The sequence below is a fragment of the Halichoeres trimaculatus genome, unplaced genomic scaffold (assembly GCF_033239565.1).
Source record: "Halichoeres trimaculatus isolate MK-OKI-2021-1 unplaced genomic scaffold, fHalTri1.1 fHalTri1_scaffold_5, whole genome shotgun sequence".
Taxonomy (NCBI): Eukaryota; Metazoa; Chordata; class Actinopteri; order Labriformes; family Labridae; genus Halichoeres; species Halichoeres trimaculatus.
The window spans coordinates 20,642,104-20,658,799 of NW_027437183.1; the positions used below are offsets into that span (position 1 = coordinate 20,642,104).

General features: G+C 40.8%; 1 protein-coding gene across 1 annotated transcript in view; it reads right to left on the reverse strand.

Annotated features, from left to right (window-relative positions):
- Nucleotides 1-281: 281 nt before the first annotated feature.
- The window catches only part of htr7c (5-hydroxytryptamine (serotonin) receptor 7c), a 38,080-nt gene continuing 21,665 nt past the window's right edge, over nucleotides 282-16,696 (reverse strand). Inside the window, exon 2 of the mRNA XM_074670368.1 lies at nucleotides 282-2,384. Coding sequence (XP_074526469.1) covers nucleotides 1,646-2,384 — 739 coding nt within the window. The 3' untranslated portion in view covers nucleotides 282-1,645. The remainder of the gene's footprint in view (nucleotides 2,385-16,696) is intronic.

Here is a 16,696-nt window from a genome sequence, read left to right on the forward strand (position 1 = left end):
TGCTAACTCTTCAGGCGGGCCATGAATCATGAATACAGCAAGTCTTAATGTGTGTCTTTATTTTCCTGCCAGTGAGGATGATGAATTTTGTACGACTAACTGTGTGCATCAGGGTTTTGATGAGGAGACTCTCTGTGGGGGTGAAGAGCAAGAAGACCTGCGTGGATAGAGGAAAAAGATCTCATGGAGCTAAAGAGCCGGTGCTGCTTTGTGAAGCTGGCACACACAGAGGTACAGTAAATCATCTGATGCTATGAAAGTAGGCCACTGTGACGCTTTAAACAAGTGTGTCTTTATTTACAAAGTGATGAAACACTTTGCCACTTCTCCAGCTTGTTTCAGGAGGAATGGACAGAGAAACCAAATATGGAAACCACAGAACCTTTGTAGACAGGTTGATCTGACACAATATAAAATAATTAATTACAAAATGATGCAAGACAGTGGTACATCTGTTGAGAAGAAATGTACAGTATTCTCAAAAATCGAGGTAGAAAAAGCACAAACTGCTTGATTTCTGACGTTTGACACAGGTTCATAAAGGTCACCAAAGAGTTTATGATGGAGTGAAGTCAGACGGGAGGTGACGTCAGAAACACTGATGATTCTCAGCAGAACTAAAGAGCCTCAAAGTAATATCAAATCTCTAAGTATTACTGCAAAGGTAGGCAGGTTTGCTAGGCTGTATAAAATAATATAAATAAGAGCAGCAGCTAAATTTGGAGTCAAACTAATGAAAGAAAAGAAGAGTCCACAGTATCATGGTTTCTGCACAAACAGCTTCCAGTTTGTTTGGATTTCAAGTGTGCTTAAAACTGAGTGAAATGTGACCAAACCGTCACCCACTCTTCAAAATCCCATCTGACTCCTGCACACAGTGGAGTGTACGACAAATGTGTGTCATGCAGACGCTCAACAAACTGCTTTCAGCTTCTTTTTATGGCACAAACACTGAGGTTTCATGAATGGATACTGTCCTTTTAAGTTTGACCACCTAGCTCCCCTGGCACCATTCAATTTTAAACACTACATTTAAGGTGCTCCTGATCATTAATGATTCAATGATCTGAACACTGTGACTGGAGATAAAGGGATCTAACTGATGAATCATTCTGGTTTAAAGCACAACACTCCTCAATGTTTACTTTCAGTTTTGAATGAATCTTTGATGTGCTCAAAATGACAGTGTTCGGATGACATCGTGCCACAAAACAAATATTTTTCTTCATCAAACATCTTTTTTTTTATTTCACAGAAATCCTTTCTCCTTCTGTTCCCTTTGAAAGCCTTCAGATGAGTGATTGTGTTTACATGTCATTTCCTCTGTCACTACATTATACTGTCATAAATCCAAAGCCAGGACGGAATTGTGGCGTCTGCACAAAAGCAGTGTCGACTTGAATAGCCCATTAAGTACGCTCGATGGATTTCTTTCCCAAAATAGAAAGAGTGAGTCACACACACTGTAGTGAGCGTGCTGTCTTTCTCCTTTGCGGAGGGGCCACACAGCCACCGACAGTGACTCCCATTCTGTTGTTGTTTGTCTGATCCTCAGGACCGCTGTGAACGCATCGCCCCTTAAGCACCAAGTGTTGGACCGCAGGGCCCCCGTACCCCCTCCTTAAGAGTCAAAATCAGCATCCCTTCAAACTTTGAGAGCCTCGTGCACACCCACAGCAGACAGTCGGCGGTTGATGTTGCGATAACGACAGCGGAGAAGGTCACGATAAGTAGACCGCAGGTCCCGGTTGAAGAAGGCGTAGATGAAGGGGTTCATTAGTGAGTTAGCGTAGCCTAACCAGAGCAGCGTGCGCTCCAGCCATATGGGCACACAGCTACACTCCACCCCACAGATAAAAGGTCTGGCAGTGGACAGGATGAAGAACGGCAGCCAGCACACGGCGAAGACCCCCACGATCACCCCCAGCGTCGTGGCTGCTTTCTGCTCCCGCTTGAAGATGGAGATGTTTCTGCGTTCACGGCTCAACAGGCGCGACAGGGCGGCACAATCCTCCGCAACACCGGGTGGTTTCAGGCCCTGCATCCGCAGCGCCTCATTAGCCACTGTTTCAAGGCGCTCACGGCGCGAGAGGTCAGTGAAGCGGTGCTTGGCGCCGCTCTTTCGTGCTGCCCTGAAGATCTTGTAGTACATGACCAGCATGACCAGCATAGGGATGTAGAAGGCTACAGCTGTAGAGTAGATGGTGTAGCCAAAGTCCTGGCTAATGAGGCACACGCCGGCTGTGTTGATGTTTTTAGCCCAGCCGCAGAAAGGTGGCAGGGTGATGGATGCTGACACCAACCACACTCCCAGGATCATCTTCGCCATCAGCTGACCGTTCTGCCTGGCAGGGTAAGTGAGAGGACGTGTGATCCCCAGATATCTGCCGGGAAAGGAGACAAAGAAAGTGTCAATGCTAACTCAGAGTCAGCCTTTTAACGCAGCACTAAAGGCATGCACGCTCACCTCCATATCTGCTCTAAAAGCAGTAATCCCTGCACTGTGTGCCAGATTTATGAAGCAAAACAAGGACGGCTATTTACTCATCACACGTGACGCATTGAGATCAAACTGCTGCGTAGTAGCATCAAATACGAGTTCAATTCATTTCAAAGCCAGACATTTCAATGGGAGGTCATCAGCTCTATCACTGCCTGGAGGGCCATTAGCTGCTTTTCTTCGCCTTTGAAGGAGCTAAGCAGGTAGCGAGGGAGCTATCAATCAATCGAGCAGCTCTCTGGTTTCAAATAGCAGCTGGAGGTGTCAGAAAAATAAAGATAAAGTGAGGTGTGAAAGGCTGGGATTTGTACAAAACAGGGAAAATAGCTACTATTCTCTAAATCATGCATCTGTGAGTACATTTCAGCATGTCCTGGCTGAACGCCGAAAGCCTTTATCAGCATTAAATGTGTCATTGATGAAAGCTGTATGTTTAATACTGCTGGCTGTTTGATTTGTTTCCTTCTCTGGTTAATCAAGATAAAAAGCTTTAGGGACCATCGACTAGTTTGGCTCTTCATCCATCAGTGACGCTGTCACTAACATGGACAATAATTTCATCTTAGTTCAGTCAGTCAGATTCTTCATTCTCTCACTGTTTATTTTCTGTAAAAAGGTTAAATACAGTGTGCCTCTATCTTCAGCATCAGATCAAAATGGAAATAACTGGAGTACTATTGATCACTTCTCTCCAGTTTTAACAGTTTACATAAAACATGTATACATTCATAGGTGCCACAAACTTTTTACAGAAGTAAGAAAAACTGATGAGTTTTTCTTTTTTTTTTCTTTTGCTGTTGGGTTGTGTTAAAGCTGGACTAAATGTTCTGTCTCATATAGATTAAAGGGCCTGCATTAATTTAATATTTTGGTTCTCATTAATGCCACAAGAACTCTGAAATCCATCCCAGAGTTTCTGAAAACTTTGATGGCACAAATCAAAGATTTAGCTCATCTAAAGCTCATATTGAAGAAAATATGGTGTCCATGTGTATATATGGATGCATGAATGTGTATTTATACGTGTGCATGTTCATGTATACGGATATTGATGAGTTTTTGATGCTCTATGGGTGAGTATGCTACACCTCTGTCACTTAAAGTATCCTGCTTTTTACATGAAGAAATAGATCTTTCTTTTGGATGGCTCCATCTCTGGTCCGCTCATAGTTGCTTCTTCTTCTTGTTAATGTGTCCTGTGCCTTTGCTTTTATGGGTGAATAACTTATTGTGTCTGTATGTTGATGTTCTTTTTGCCTGCTTGCACAGCAAATTTCCCTCAGGGGACAATAAAGTTGAACTGAACTGAACTGAACTGAACTGAACTGAACTAAACTGAACTAAACTGAACTAAACTGAACTGAGATATCACTGGAAAGCCTGAGATATCCTTTACAGAATACAGCAGGTTTTACCCAGACTATTTAGTTTTTAAATAAAGCTTTGAAAGTGACGTCCTCTACAGTGGACAAAAATGCATCAATCGTTGGGTATCAGGCGGCTATGGTGGAAAAATAAAGATAGTTGTAACACACACCGCCAGACCAGTAGAAGGTGGTAAGACAATACCAACAACCATCAAGCAAAAGTGACTCCATAGAAAGAGAAGATAGGCCAGCATCATTATGTGCGACACCATGTTTAGCATGTCAGCAGAGGATACTAAGCCTGTACTGGTTTTGATTGTGCCTTATTTCACTGCAGATGGATTTGTTAACACACTAATAGCAAATATTTTGCTCAAGGAAGCAGTTTCAAAATGCCAAAATAGCTAAGAACAGTGAAACAGTGGATGCTCTGCTGTATGAGGTATGACAACAGCAGATATTTGAATCATGTCTTGGTTTAAAAGAGAACCTGTGGAGTGAATATTGTTTTAGTGAGATGCATCATTCTTAAGCATCTTTATCTTATCATTAATTCAATCAGATTAATTATCTGATGAGAACATTTTGGCACATAAAAATGTTTATAAAACTAAATTAGGATGGATTCTCAACAGCTGTTGTAAAGTGGATATTCACTGACATGTTCAGTTTAATGTCTTTAGTTCACAGGGTCACTCTTGAATCTGTAACACCAGGAGCTGACAGAGACACAGTCACACCATCAGGCTCAAAGAAGACCATTGTCAAGGAGTTACTAAACCAAGTCAATCACAGCTGGTTGTCTCATTGTGTACGGAGGGAGGGGGGATATTTTTGCTGCTTTCCATTTGTACTCGGAAGTTGGAATTCCTGAGTTCTGAGTGTGAGTGCCCAACTGGAACTGAGGTTGGGATTTCCGACTTGTAAGTCAAAGCACCCACACCAACCCCCAAGTTCACAAACAGCAGTTAAGCTCCTGTTATATTCTTTTTATTTTAGAATTTCTAACTAGTGTTTGTTGTAGCAAATCAGCTGTATAAATAGTATTATTTGATGTTTGTATACAGAAATACTGCTGTTATGGAAAGTTTTTCTGACTTGGCAACTGGAATGCTGAACTCGGAGATAACGTCATTCCACTCCCGACTTCCCAGTCCCAAGTACAAATGGAAAAAAACACTGTGGGTGCTCCACCAATCAGAAATGTTCAGCTTGTAGGCCCAGCCTCTCAAAAATTCCCCGACATCTGGAAAGTACAACCTCCCAGGTAAGTCTGTTATCACGGTTATATTTATCACCCAGAGCTAAATTTAGAACTTAGTGCCTGTGGGTGAAAAACACCTCTAGATCAACATTTATTAAAACAAACAACAAGGTTACATCTGCACTGCAGCTACAAGGCTCTTCAGGCACACACACACAAAGACACACATCTGACACAGATCTGCTGTTTTTTAATCAGCTTAAGTGAGCGGCACAGAGTCACCACATTTATAATTGGACCGGCACCTGAGGCATGTGACCTACATTCAACTCCTGTCTGAATTTCTAAGTATTCCCACATCAGCAGGTGAAACGTCCATCATTCATTTGAGACAGGTGTCTTATTTTGTTGCCCTTGGCAGCTCTAGTGGGCAGGTGGGGGCAGACGAGACCATTAGACACAGGAATTGAAAAAAGTCAAACACAGATGCCTCCTTTTGGTCAAGAATTCAGACTTCTATGCAGGAGTTCAAATCGGATATTCGTCAATATTTTTCATCAGTATGTTGGTTATGTTTCTGTGCCATATTAAACTTGGATATGACACACACAATATCATCTTCCTTAAAGATATTTTGGCCCAGGTCAGTTGTGTCCTTTGAATATTATATAACTTCTGTTTATTCAACCCCCAGTCCCACCATCTGCTGCCCTGCAAAGCCAACACCTGTCTTCAGAAATGTACTCCAGCTACATCAGGGTAGGGTAAGCCTTGCTTGGACCTTTTTCTTTATTAAATATATCTTTATTAACAGAGACCCAATATTAACCCACTATGAGCATTGACTTTACAAAATGTGGCAACAATATCCAGGAAAAAGTGTCCCTTTGCCAGAAGAAACCTTGAGCAGAACCAAAAACAATTTGATGCCGCAGTCATTTTTAAAAAGCATCAAGGTGGCTAAAAGCTTTGCTAAAAGGAAATGTTTTAAGCCCCTTTTTCAAATAGTCATTGTGGTGCCCTCAAGGTGTTAGGTAGGGCATTTAACAAATGTGAGGCAGCAGCACAGAAGGCTCTGTTCCCCATAGTCCTGAGTCTGGTTCTGGGTATATGGTGAAGAAGAGCTGCTGAAGTTCAAAGTGAGCGTCAGAATGGAGAAGAAAGGGTGTTTTCAGAGACTTTGACTTGGCATGGTTGTTGGTCTGAGCATCCCCCAAACTGCTTATCTACTGGGATTTTTACCCCCAACCATCACTAGGGTTTACAGATAATGGTCCCTGAAAGAGAAAATATCCAGTGAGCACCAGTTCTCTGGGACTAAATGCCTTGTTGATGCCAGAGGTCAGAAGTCTGCAGAAGACCATCTCTGAACACACAACACGTTGAAACACAACGGGTGACCCTTCTGTCAGCTAAGAACAAAAAACTGAGGCTACAACTCACACAGGCTCACCAAAACTGGACCATAGAAGATTAAAAAATGAGGCCTGATGAGTCTGGATTTCTGCGGATGGTAACCTTGAGAATTTGAGGCAATCAACATAAAAGCATGGATCAATCTAGCTACTTCCGGCTGCTGCTGCTGGTGGTGCGGGCAGATTTTCTTGGCTCACCTTGGGTCCCTCAGTATCATGACTGACCTGACCTGACCCGCGCATGGTTTTAAGTCCACAGCCTACCTCAGTACTGTTGCTGACTATGTCCATCCTTACATGAGCAAAGTGTACCCATCTTCTGTTGGAGACTTCCAGCAGGATAAGTAAGATACTTAATGTAGCATTCAGGAGAATTTGACACTGCTGGGAACAAATGAGATTCATGTGTGAGGATGTAGAAAAAAGCTTTGCACTCACCAATCAAACAGCCATTCACACTGATTTTATGTTTTAAACATTTCTGCAGAAACAGACCGAGCATGTTGTTCTCCTTGAGCTGAAAAATGTTGCACTTTAACGCCATGAGATTACAGACGTGTGCCTTGCTGTGCCGTGGCACTGACTCTTCAGATCTCTGTATAACTGGTGATTAATATTCCTATGTAAATGGATCTTGTATTAGCATTTACACCACAGTGACTCAAATCTTACAAAATGCTTGTTGTGGTTTGTTTATATTGAAGTCTTTTGAGCAAAAATTAAGTCCTTGATTGCTCGCAATGAGTAAAAACTGTTGACAGCAAGTCCATGTGTTGGTTTCATTTAAAAATACATGATGTAAGAATTTTACTTTGTTCACTGATGATATGAAAAACAACTGATCATATCAAGCTGACAACTGTCAAATGAGAGGATCCTTTCCAGGAAAGAAAACACAAAACACAAAAGAAAATCTTTCTGAGAAGAACACGATGTAAACCCAGTGATGCAACACATTTCTGTGAATGCCATATTTGGTGAGGAGAGAAGTGGTGATGTCAGTTATCTGAGGGGATATTTGTGTGCTGGTGGGGGCTGGGATGGGGTGGCTGTTCTCCACAAACTATGACTCATCCTCGGCCCTGCAGAATTCAAATGTTTCCAAATCCTCTCGCCATCCTTCTCAAGAAAAAAACAACTGCCAGGTTGAATAAGATAGCCCTCTTTTTTAACACTCCATTACACTTTATGCTTCCTGCGTGCGGTTCAGCGGGATGAGCTGATGAGAGCTTCTGCCGAGCCCTCCGGGTGGTTTGACCCGGTCGGTTTTGACGTAGAGTGATTAAATTTTTACTGACCACATGAGCCAAAAGCAAAACAGCATACATGAAAATTACATAACAGGGTTTATCACTGAACAAGAAAATACATAAATCATGCAAATTGAAACGTACCATTAAAAATAATGCATATTTCACATTGATACATGAATTATTGAAAACGCAACACCTACTTTTTGTCCATGAGGGGGCAGTAGAAACACTGACACATGAGTAACTTTAAAGCTGCTGTCACAAAAATACAAACAACAAGGTTCACACTGCACTGACATCTGGTAATGTTGGCATCATATTCAACTTTGCCTCATTCTCAGCATAATGGATTTAAATCTCTTTGTTTACTCGAGTTGTCAATGACCTCCTGTGGGAAATGTTCAGTGTTCCAGCTGATAAAAGCACTACCTTGTTCACCAGCTTGTTCTAACTTTTTTTTACAGCCTTTTGGGGCTGAGCAGGTAGTGTGAAGTGGAATTTCTGGTTGAAACAATCATCACAGCTGAAAATCTACAATGATAAAAGTTTGGGAGTGAAGAGCTATAATGCAGAGAATAAAATCAAACAGCAAAACTGATTTTTTTAGGAAACCTCACTTTGTTTAAATTTGTAAAATCAAGTGATGGTCCTGTCTTTTTGTATTTCTTCATAATGCTCTTTGCATGTTGAGTGCTAATTTTAACCTTGTCGTCTTTTTAAAGCTTAAACAAAGACATTTTAGTTTATGTCCATTTTTCACGTCTCCTAAGGGCAAAGATGCACAGTCATGGCCGAAAGTTTTGAGAATGGCTCAGATTTTGATTTTGAGAAAGTTTTCTGCCTCACTTCTTGTGGTGGCAATTTGTATTAACTCTTTATGGTGAAGAGTGATCAGATTAGTTTCAATTAACTGCAAGGTCATTCCCAAGCGGTAAACTCCGGTCTAAGAACATGAGACAATGCGGAAGTGCTAAAATCCGCTGTTTCTCGAGTGTTCGCTTGAGGCTGGCTCTGGAAGTAACGAAAGTCACATACACACCAAGCCAAAAAAAGCAGTTTTCAAAGCATAAATTAACCTATTTACAGCCTGGTTCAAAAAACGTCTCCTGTCTGAGTCGCTAATTTTACTATCAGCACACACTGTACGGGGGGTGATTTTTTTTCTAACTCTGCCTTTCAGAGGATATTACGATCGTGAGCTCCCGCAATAAGAGGCACAGCTGAGGGTCACGTGACCGACAGGCCCCCTATGGCTGTACGTGAAGCCCTTGTCACTACCAATATGGCTGCTATAGCCGATGTGCTTCATTTACTGTTTCAGAAACAGACGGGTGACGCCGGCAAGACTACGTCCATGTTTTATACAGTCTATGGTCATTCCCTGCCATAAAGAATGGCCAGTGTAAAAACCAGAATTTGTGACAAAACTCAAAACTTTTGGTCACAACTGTATATCTACAGTTTCTCTGATCTCATCCTGTACTTTAAAGTTTTTCGGGGATTTTTTTGTTTTTGTTTTTTTGTTTTGTTTTTTTTTTAGGATACCAACCCAAACAAAAAACATTTCTTGCGATCATGCAATGTTTTTATGGATTTTATGGGAAAGTTTCCTGTGTGTGCAGAAAATTTTCCCTCATTCCAACCAGTGCTGTACAGCCTATCTTTTATCTTAATGTAATAGTGTTGGAGCTAGTTTAACCTTAGCTCCTGAAGTTTGAAACTTGTGATTACTTCCATTTATGAAAAATTACAAATACCCAGCCAGCTCTGCAGCTACAGGTGGATGTACAAAGTAAAGCAAAGGAAATTGATTGCATGTCAGGAAAGATGACACTCATGCAACATTCAGATAAATTACTACATGGGAAACTTTCTGGTGAGCAAGCATAAGTTTCTCACCATGTCGCACGCAATCATATCCTATGATCACAAGAAAATTTCTCATGAGTATTTCATGCACTAGATGTTTGTTTTTCTTACCCATGTCACCTTTTGGCTCTGAAGTTTATTTTCATTAAAAGAGATATCTTGATTATTTATTTTGTTGTTTTTTTACATCTTGTTAAATTTCTTTATACGTCTCCTAAACTGTTAATAAGTGGCGTGCCCCAGGAATCTGTCTTTGGACCACTTGTGTTAAAAATGTACTAGTGCCTTGAGAGTAATAGTCATAATGTTTTCACTGCAACAGTTTTAGCACAGTAAGGATTGAGCTATCAGTCACTCATAAAATGCTTTGTTTCCCAAGTCCTGATAAAATAACTTGTAACTCATAGAGAAGAAGAAGCTGTGGCTAACATGATTCAGAAATGAATCATGTTTCTTTCTCTGCCAAAAAATACTTGTTGCTGGTGTTCAGTGCCCCTCACTGACTACAGCGATGATTTATATATGCATGCCTCTTCTCAGCGCCCTCACTCCCTGGATACTGTTGCAGCTTTGAGGTTCAAAGACTCTCACTCATCACTGCCGCCTCTATGCTCAAGTCCACTGACCTGCATTTCCTACCAGTAATCTAACTCACTTGTTTGTCCTTATTTAGAGCCATTTCTAAAGCTGCTGCCCTCTTGTTTACAACAGTCCTTTCATCTGATAACGCTGCAGGCTAAGACCTCACCCTGTGACCTAATGGTGAGACTTAGTTCAGCCTTCTCTTCACAGATGTGTTTTGAAAATGGGTGAAACGGTTCCCTTGAAAAGAGGTCTGCTGCTCTTGAGGCTAAGAATTGCCCCAGGACACTCTGGGTCTGAGGGAGCCGCTCCCGTCAATTGTTTTTTAAGTTGATTTAAGATGCATGAGGGGAGGATCAGAATGCATTAGGTTGGAGAGGCTTTATCTTGGAACTTCTGCAATGTGATAAGGGTTTCCTGTGAGATAGATCAGATAGATAAAATATGAAGGATAAGAAATGAGGTATGATAGACAAGATGAGCCATGATAGATGAGATATGAAATATGATAGATAAGATCTGATAGATAAGATGGGATGTGATAGATACTAGCTGATACGTAAGATGAGACATGACAGATGATAGATAAGATGAGATGTGAGACATGGAATACAATATGTGATATATAATATTGTCAGATAAGTTATGATGGATGAGAAATGAGACGTGATAGGTGACAGATGGACTGCAAAAAAAGTAATCAAAGTAAGTGTTTTGTCTTATTTTCTTGCAAAGATTATCTTCTAGGACTTATTTTGAGCCACATTTACCTGAGAATTTCAGATTTTTTTTATTACTTTAAGTGTATGCCCCCTGAATTGCTTGTAACTATGAATCTACCAATCAGGTAAGGAAAAATTTGGAAAAATTAGAAGTAATTCAGTCATCCCTTTTGTCTTTCAGTATCTTGAAATAAGACATTTTCTTGTATGTGAATGTGGCTCATTAAATCAAATAAGATTTTTGTTTAAAAAAAAAAAGATAGGGCAAAAACAGTTTCAATTTTCCAGTGTAGATAAATGGATGGATAAATATCTTCACGTACAGATGCTTACTGTAACACCATACACTTTTATTAACTGACAGTGTGACAGTAAAGGTGGGGCCAGGAGTTATCTTTATCAAATAAAATGAATTACAATAAATTACGGGCAGCTAATTCATTGGTTGTTGATCTGAAAGTCTTTGAGGCATTATTAAATGTAAATGTACAGTACAGTATGTATAATGTTAGACATGTAAAACAGGAACCTAACCCTTTTTTAGAGTCAAAGTGCAAATTCAACTTGCTATATGTGGCATGAAAACCTAACAGGCTGCATATTTAAACCACATGGGAAGCCCCACACCTCGGAGGAAGCACATAATCCCACTACAACCCATTGACAGGGGATTAAATTCACCTCCCTGTAAAACAGCTTGTGCTATATAACATCAACTGTGACGCACACAAACAGAGTTCACAGGGTTTTTTTTTTTTTTAAATCACTGGAGGATTTGGGACATATTCGCAGCTGCAGCATCCCGTAGGGATTACCCTGTCACAGACAAACAGCGTGATACATCCTCCAGACTACAAGTGAGGGCAATGTAAAGTGAACCATCCTCAAAACACTGCAACCTGCGCCGGTAGGTGTGCAACAATCCTCAGTCATCCCCAACAGCTGCTCTCAAAGCTATGGTGTGTGTGAGAGGAGATGTGTGGTGAATTATTTACAGAACAGCAGATGATTTTAGTGGAAGAGAGTTAAACTTAGAATAAGTTTCCAACTAGACGAGAGGGAAGTCATGTTACATATTTTCAGAAAGCTTCCTCTTGAGAATCCTTCTTCATTCATCACTGAAAGTCATTTAAAATTCCTATGTCACAGCTCTGGAGGGTTTTTCAAAACTGAGCCTATGAAAGGGTGACGTGTTTCCCATTTAAGGGAGACAGATTTTATGTTACAGCCTGTCTCTGTAAGTGAGCAGGGCAAAGAGATGCAGACGTCTCCTCTGTTCTTGTTTTGAACCGTCTTCTCTCAGTGCAGCTCCCCTGCTTCCTATCAAACAGAGTGGATACACTGCTTTCAGTTTGTTTAACATAAGCGCTGAATAGGTGAATGACCTGAAAACACTGAATCCATTGTTCAGGCTCTTTACAGATACAGAGGTACAGATATTGGATATGTTTGACATTGTTTCAACTCAATGAGGTTTGTCAAAAGGTGAAAAATAAACCATCTCTTTTGATATCAGTATCATACTGTATTTATTTTCAGCTGCATAAGACTGAGGAGCATCAAATCTGTCGTGTGAGAGTTCTGAGATTTCACCGAGATCAGACAGCTTCAGTCCTCAAGGAACACTTCAGCTCTCCGTTTCTATTTGAGGAGCGTCTCAGAGAGAGAAAAATTGAGCTTCTTCTATCGCAGAGCACACTGCACACCATGAACAGAGATGTAGTACCTAACAGAGCAAGAACAAGCAAGTGATCCAATCTCTTCCATTCTTTCGCACAGAGAGCAGCCTTGGTCTCATTAGGATTAACAACCTTTAAGGTCGGGTTCTGTAAATGCTCTGAGTTCTGCTCAGGTTGAGGTTAAAACAAGTGAGTCAAAAAGCAGCAGTGGTTTTTTAAATCTCATTTCAATGCTTACATAAGAAAATGTGAGTCATCTCAGGACAGACATCCTTCTTCCCTCACATTTGTCTCTCAACTTCACCGCAGGACTGCAGCTCAGGTCAGACTGGTGTCAAACAGTCTGTGAATAACTGTCGCTGCTTATTTTAGTCGGCATGCAGAGCAGGGTGTTCAGGAAGGTCCACTTCAGAGAAAGTTCATGTTTACCTGGGGGTTTTTAAATCAGAACTGCTCCCTTTATCTGGTATCAGTAAATACCTGATGTTGAAAAGGTAACAGCTTGGCTCAGCTTATAGCTGTTAATGTGCATTTCATGTACAGAGGCCTTTAAAGCAGACACTCAATCCCAAACTGTCATATGTCAGTCCTCTTTCTTCCACCCCACTTTCCTATTCATCTTAATGCCATATTCTCTGGTTCCTTTTTTCTGTTTAAAGCCATTAAAGAGAAAATGTTTGATCTGTTTGACACATTTCTTTGTTGCCATACACTCCAGAGGCGACTAATCCAGGATAAAGACAGTTTCAGGGGAGGCAGTTTATTAAGGAAATACAACAATTCCTGCACATAGGTAGTCTTGTTTTTTACAGAGCCGCTAAATTAAGTACAGTTTTTAAATAAGCCTTGTTTGTTTGTTTGTTTGTTTGGACTTTGTGTTTTTGTAGTGGCTCATTATTGTATTCCCACAGCATGGAGGACGACGACAGTCTCAAGCACCGCTATTTTGAGGTCTCACCTCAACTTGAGTGGTCAAATATGACTTAAGAAGATAAACAGAGAGAAACTGACATTGTCAGCCAGCCATTCAGGCTTGTGTTGCAGCAAGGAAAAGGAAATGAACATGGATGAATAATACCATAAGCTTTATTTTATCTATTCATCTATGTTTTTAGATTGGACTTATGATGTAGTCCCACAGCAGGGAGTAGATAGAAGAAAGGGAGCTTTTGAGCGTTTGGGGCACTTGACTGAAAAATGAAGGTGACATAAAAGTGCAAAAACTTGCAGTTCTCCAGCTGCCCACTTAAAGCTGGCTTGTATACTTTATGTATTACAGATGCTGTCCCCCATTCATCTCTGAGTCAAGTCAGTCATGCCCTTACATGGGCAAAAGTTTTAACTTTAATGGAAATAAAATGTGTAGACTAAAGATAAAATAGGAAGTGAAATGAACTATGAAAAGAAGAAAATTTTACAGCCATGGTTGTATCTCTCAAAAATGCAAATGTCAGCCCTCCAGACAGTACTGCGCATGCGCAGTCGGCTCTCCAGAGAGTACTGCGCATGCACAGTGCTGTCTGGAGAGCTGACTCCTTTCTTTGAGGGACAAACGTAAACAAAGTCTTCGTGAGTTCAGAGATCGGTACAGCCATACAGCGCTGTCTGGAGTGACACAGACTGCAACAGAGCACTAACTTGGAGCGGACCATGATGGAATATTGGTAAAAAACACAAGTTTTTGGACGATTAATGCAGTTTTAGGAGCGGCGCTGTCTATGCCCCGATGGATCCCATTACACGGACGTCCGCTGCACAGTTTTGGATCTAAATATCTCCCGAAGCACTGCTTGGATCAGGAAAGCCTTCTGGGTGAGTATTTTGTTCTACTTCATTCTATAAACAATGTAAAAGCTGTATAAACCGAAATTATCCTTTAAAAGTTCCATCAGCCCTGACCCGAAAGAGATAGCGAGTAGTTGCTCGTATGGCCACCGTTCAATCCACTGGTGGTAATAAAAAGAACTCTGCTTAAATATATATATAATATTTTGGTTGCTCTATTTGCAGTCATTGTAAAAGTAACGATCGTGGCATTTTATTTTTAACTCTAGTTTAACTACTAATCTAGGAGGAGTAGTGCCCTTATACTACTTGTTCCTATCAAAAGTAATCAGTCAACATATGAACAATTCTTCTCCTGTAGGCCAGGCCTACATGTAATGATGAAATGAGATGAATTGATAGAAATAATGTATCTTTATTTAACTATTACTAACACCGTAAAATATCGACTGATTGTTTTAACTTTAGGCCTTGTAATAATATTATCATTAATCTCCTTGAATAAAATCAGAGAGAGGAACAAAGCACTGGCTTAACCACTGAAATATGTAAATGTGCGGATTGCACTTTTTCACTGCACTTTAAAACTTTTTTTTTTTTTTTTTTTTTTTTATTGCAGCTGTTGCGATTTGAAAATTGCATTCTAATACACTGCAGTGTCTGTTGAAATTTGACTAAATGTTCAGTCCTACTCCCAGCCTGCTACTCTCACTGATGACTGAAGGTACTCCAAAGGAGGCTGGCCAAGCAGGAAAAGTGGATATTAAAATTGTTCAATATTTTCATAATGTGTTAGGGCAATCTATCGGGCTTTCTTCAAAAATCCAAGGGTGACAGCGTAAGAGAAGGTCTGTGTATTAAACAGTTCAGATAGACATCTTTCTTCTAACTTTTACATGAAACACAAAAAGACAATGACAAGGATTTCCATCTTCCTGTTGATCGCAGTATTTTACTTTACAGGGGTCAAAGTCTAGCTTTCAGGTACCTAAAGCCTTGATACCACCAAGTGGTTCAGTTCAGTTACGTATTGACATGGCATACATTTTGTGGTGTTTCCTAGACAGGTCCTGAAACTACTGGCCCATACCATCCCACATTCTGGGACCCTTCTGTTGGGGTGCCAGACTTACCAATCTGACCCCAGAAGGTGGAGCTAGAAACAGTCTGTTGATTGTCTCCTGGCGTCGCACAGCGCTCTCTGAAACAGAACTTGATTGTGCTTTGTAACAAAGAGCCACATGGAAAGTACAAAGTAGACAAATTGCTGGATGTCTCCCATTGTTGCTCTTTGTCTGCTGTGTCTCATTTTTCTTCTTAGTTGGATTTATTAGCGGGGTACAATGTGTTGTGTTGCGGTGCCATCACATTACTACGCTGACTTACACGTCGCCTACAATAAAGGGCACAGTTGGCTGTGGAAGCAAAAACAGGATCAGGCTTTATGGATCCGACCTGTCCCAAACTGTACTGATCCAAACCAGACCACTTGGTGAAAACAGGGCTTAATTGCTCTTTAATTGATGTCATCACTTCAGGATTTAGCAACATGGAGACATGCTGCAATAATAAACAAGGAACAAATTGACAAAGCATGATGTAGTATATTAATCTGCACACCAGGACTGTTACAAGACTCCTGTTTTGAATCTAAAACATTGTGTCTACTGTTTATTGTCTTACATGAGGCTCATACAAGCGTATTTGCTTCCAACAGAGGCAGCTTTAGAGTATGAAACAAACACTGTCCTCATTCGAGATTCTAGGCAGCAGTAAACTAAAAATAATTCTTGTTTTCATTTGCTAAAAGACAGCACCTCTGACTGCCCTCTAAAAGTCACATACTGTGCTCTCTGCTGTTATGGCTCGAAGCTTTTCTAAATGGTGACCTATTTACAGAATCATCATGTGTACTCGACACTCCTCGAAACAACACTTCTGCTCCTGAATCCGACGCCTTTATGATGTTTTATGTTCTGGTAATTGCTGCAAAGCAGTAGTTTGGGTGTTTTATGGCCTTCACCACACAGCACACCACCTGTCCCTGATGCTGGTTTAGCAGCTCTCACCGCAGTAGAGATGATGAGCAACTTATTAGTGTTACACTGATGGATGGATTCTCCTTCTTACCCTCAGTGTCCATCGCTGTCTGGGCTGCTGTGCTGGGACACACTGTACACTGCAGGATGTACAGAATAAAGACAGACAGAGTGGGACAGATGTAACCTTAACAGTGTTTATGTTAAAGTGAAGCCAAACCACGCCTACATGATGACAAGTTTATAACCAACCAGTCTTTCATTTAAAGGTTTAGAAAGTC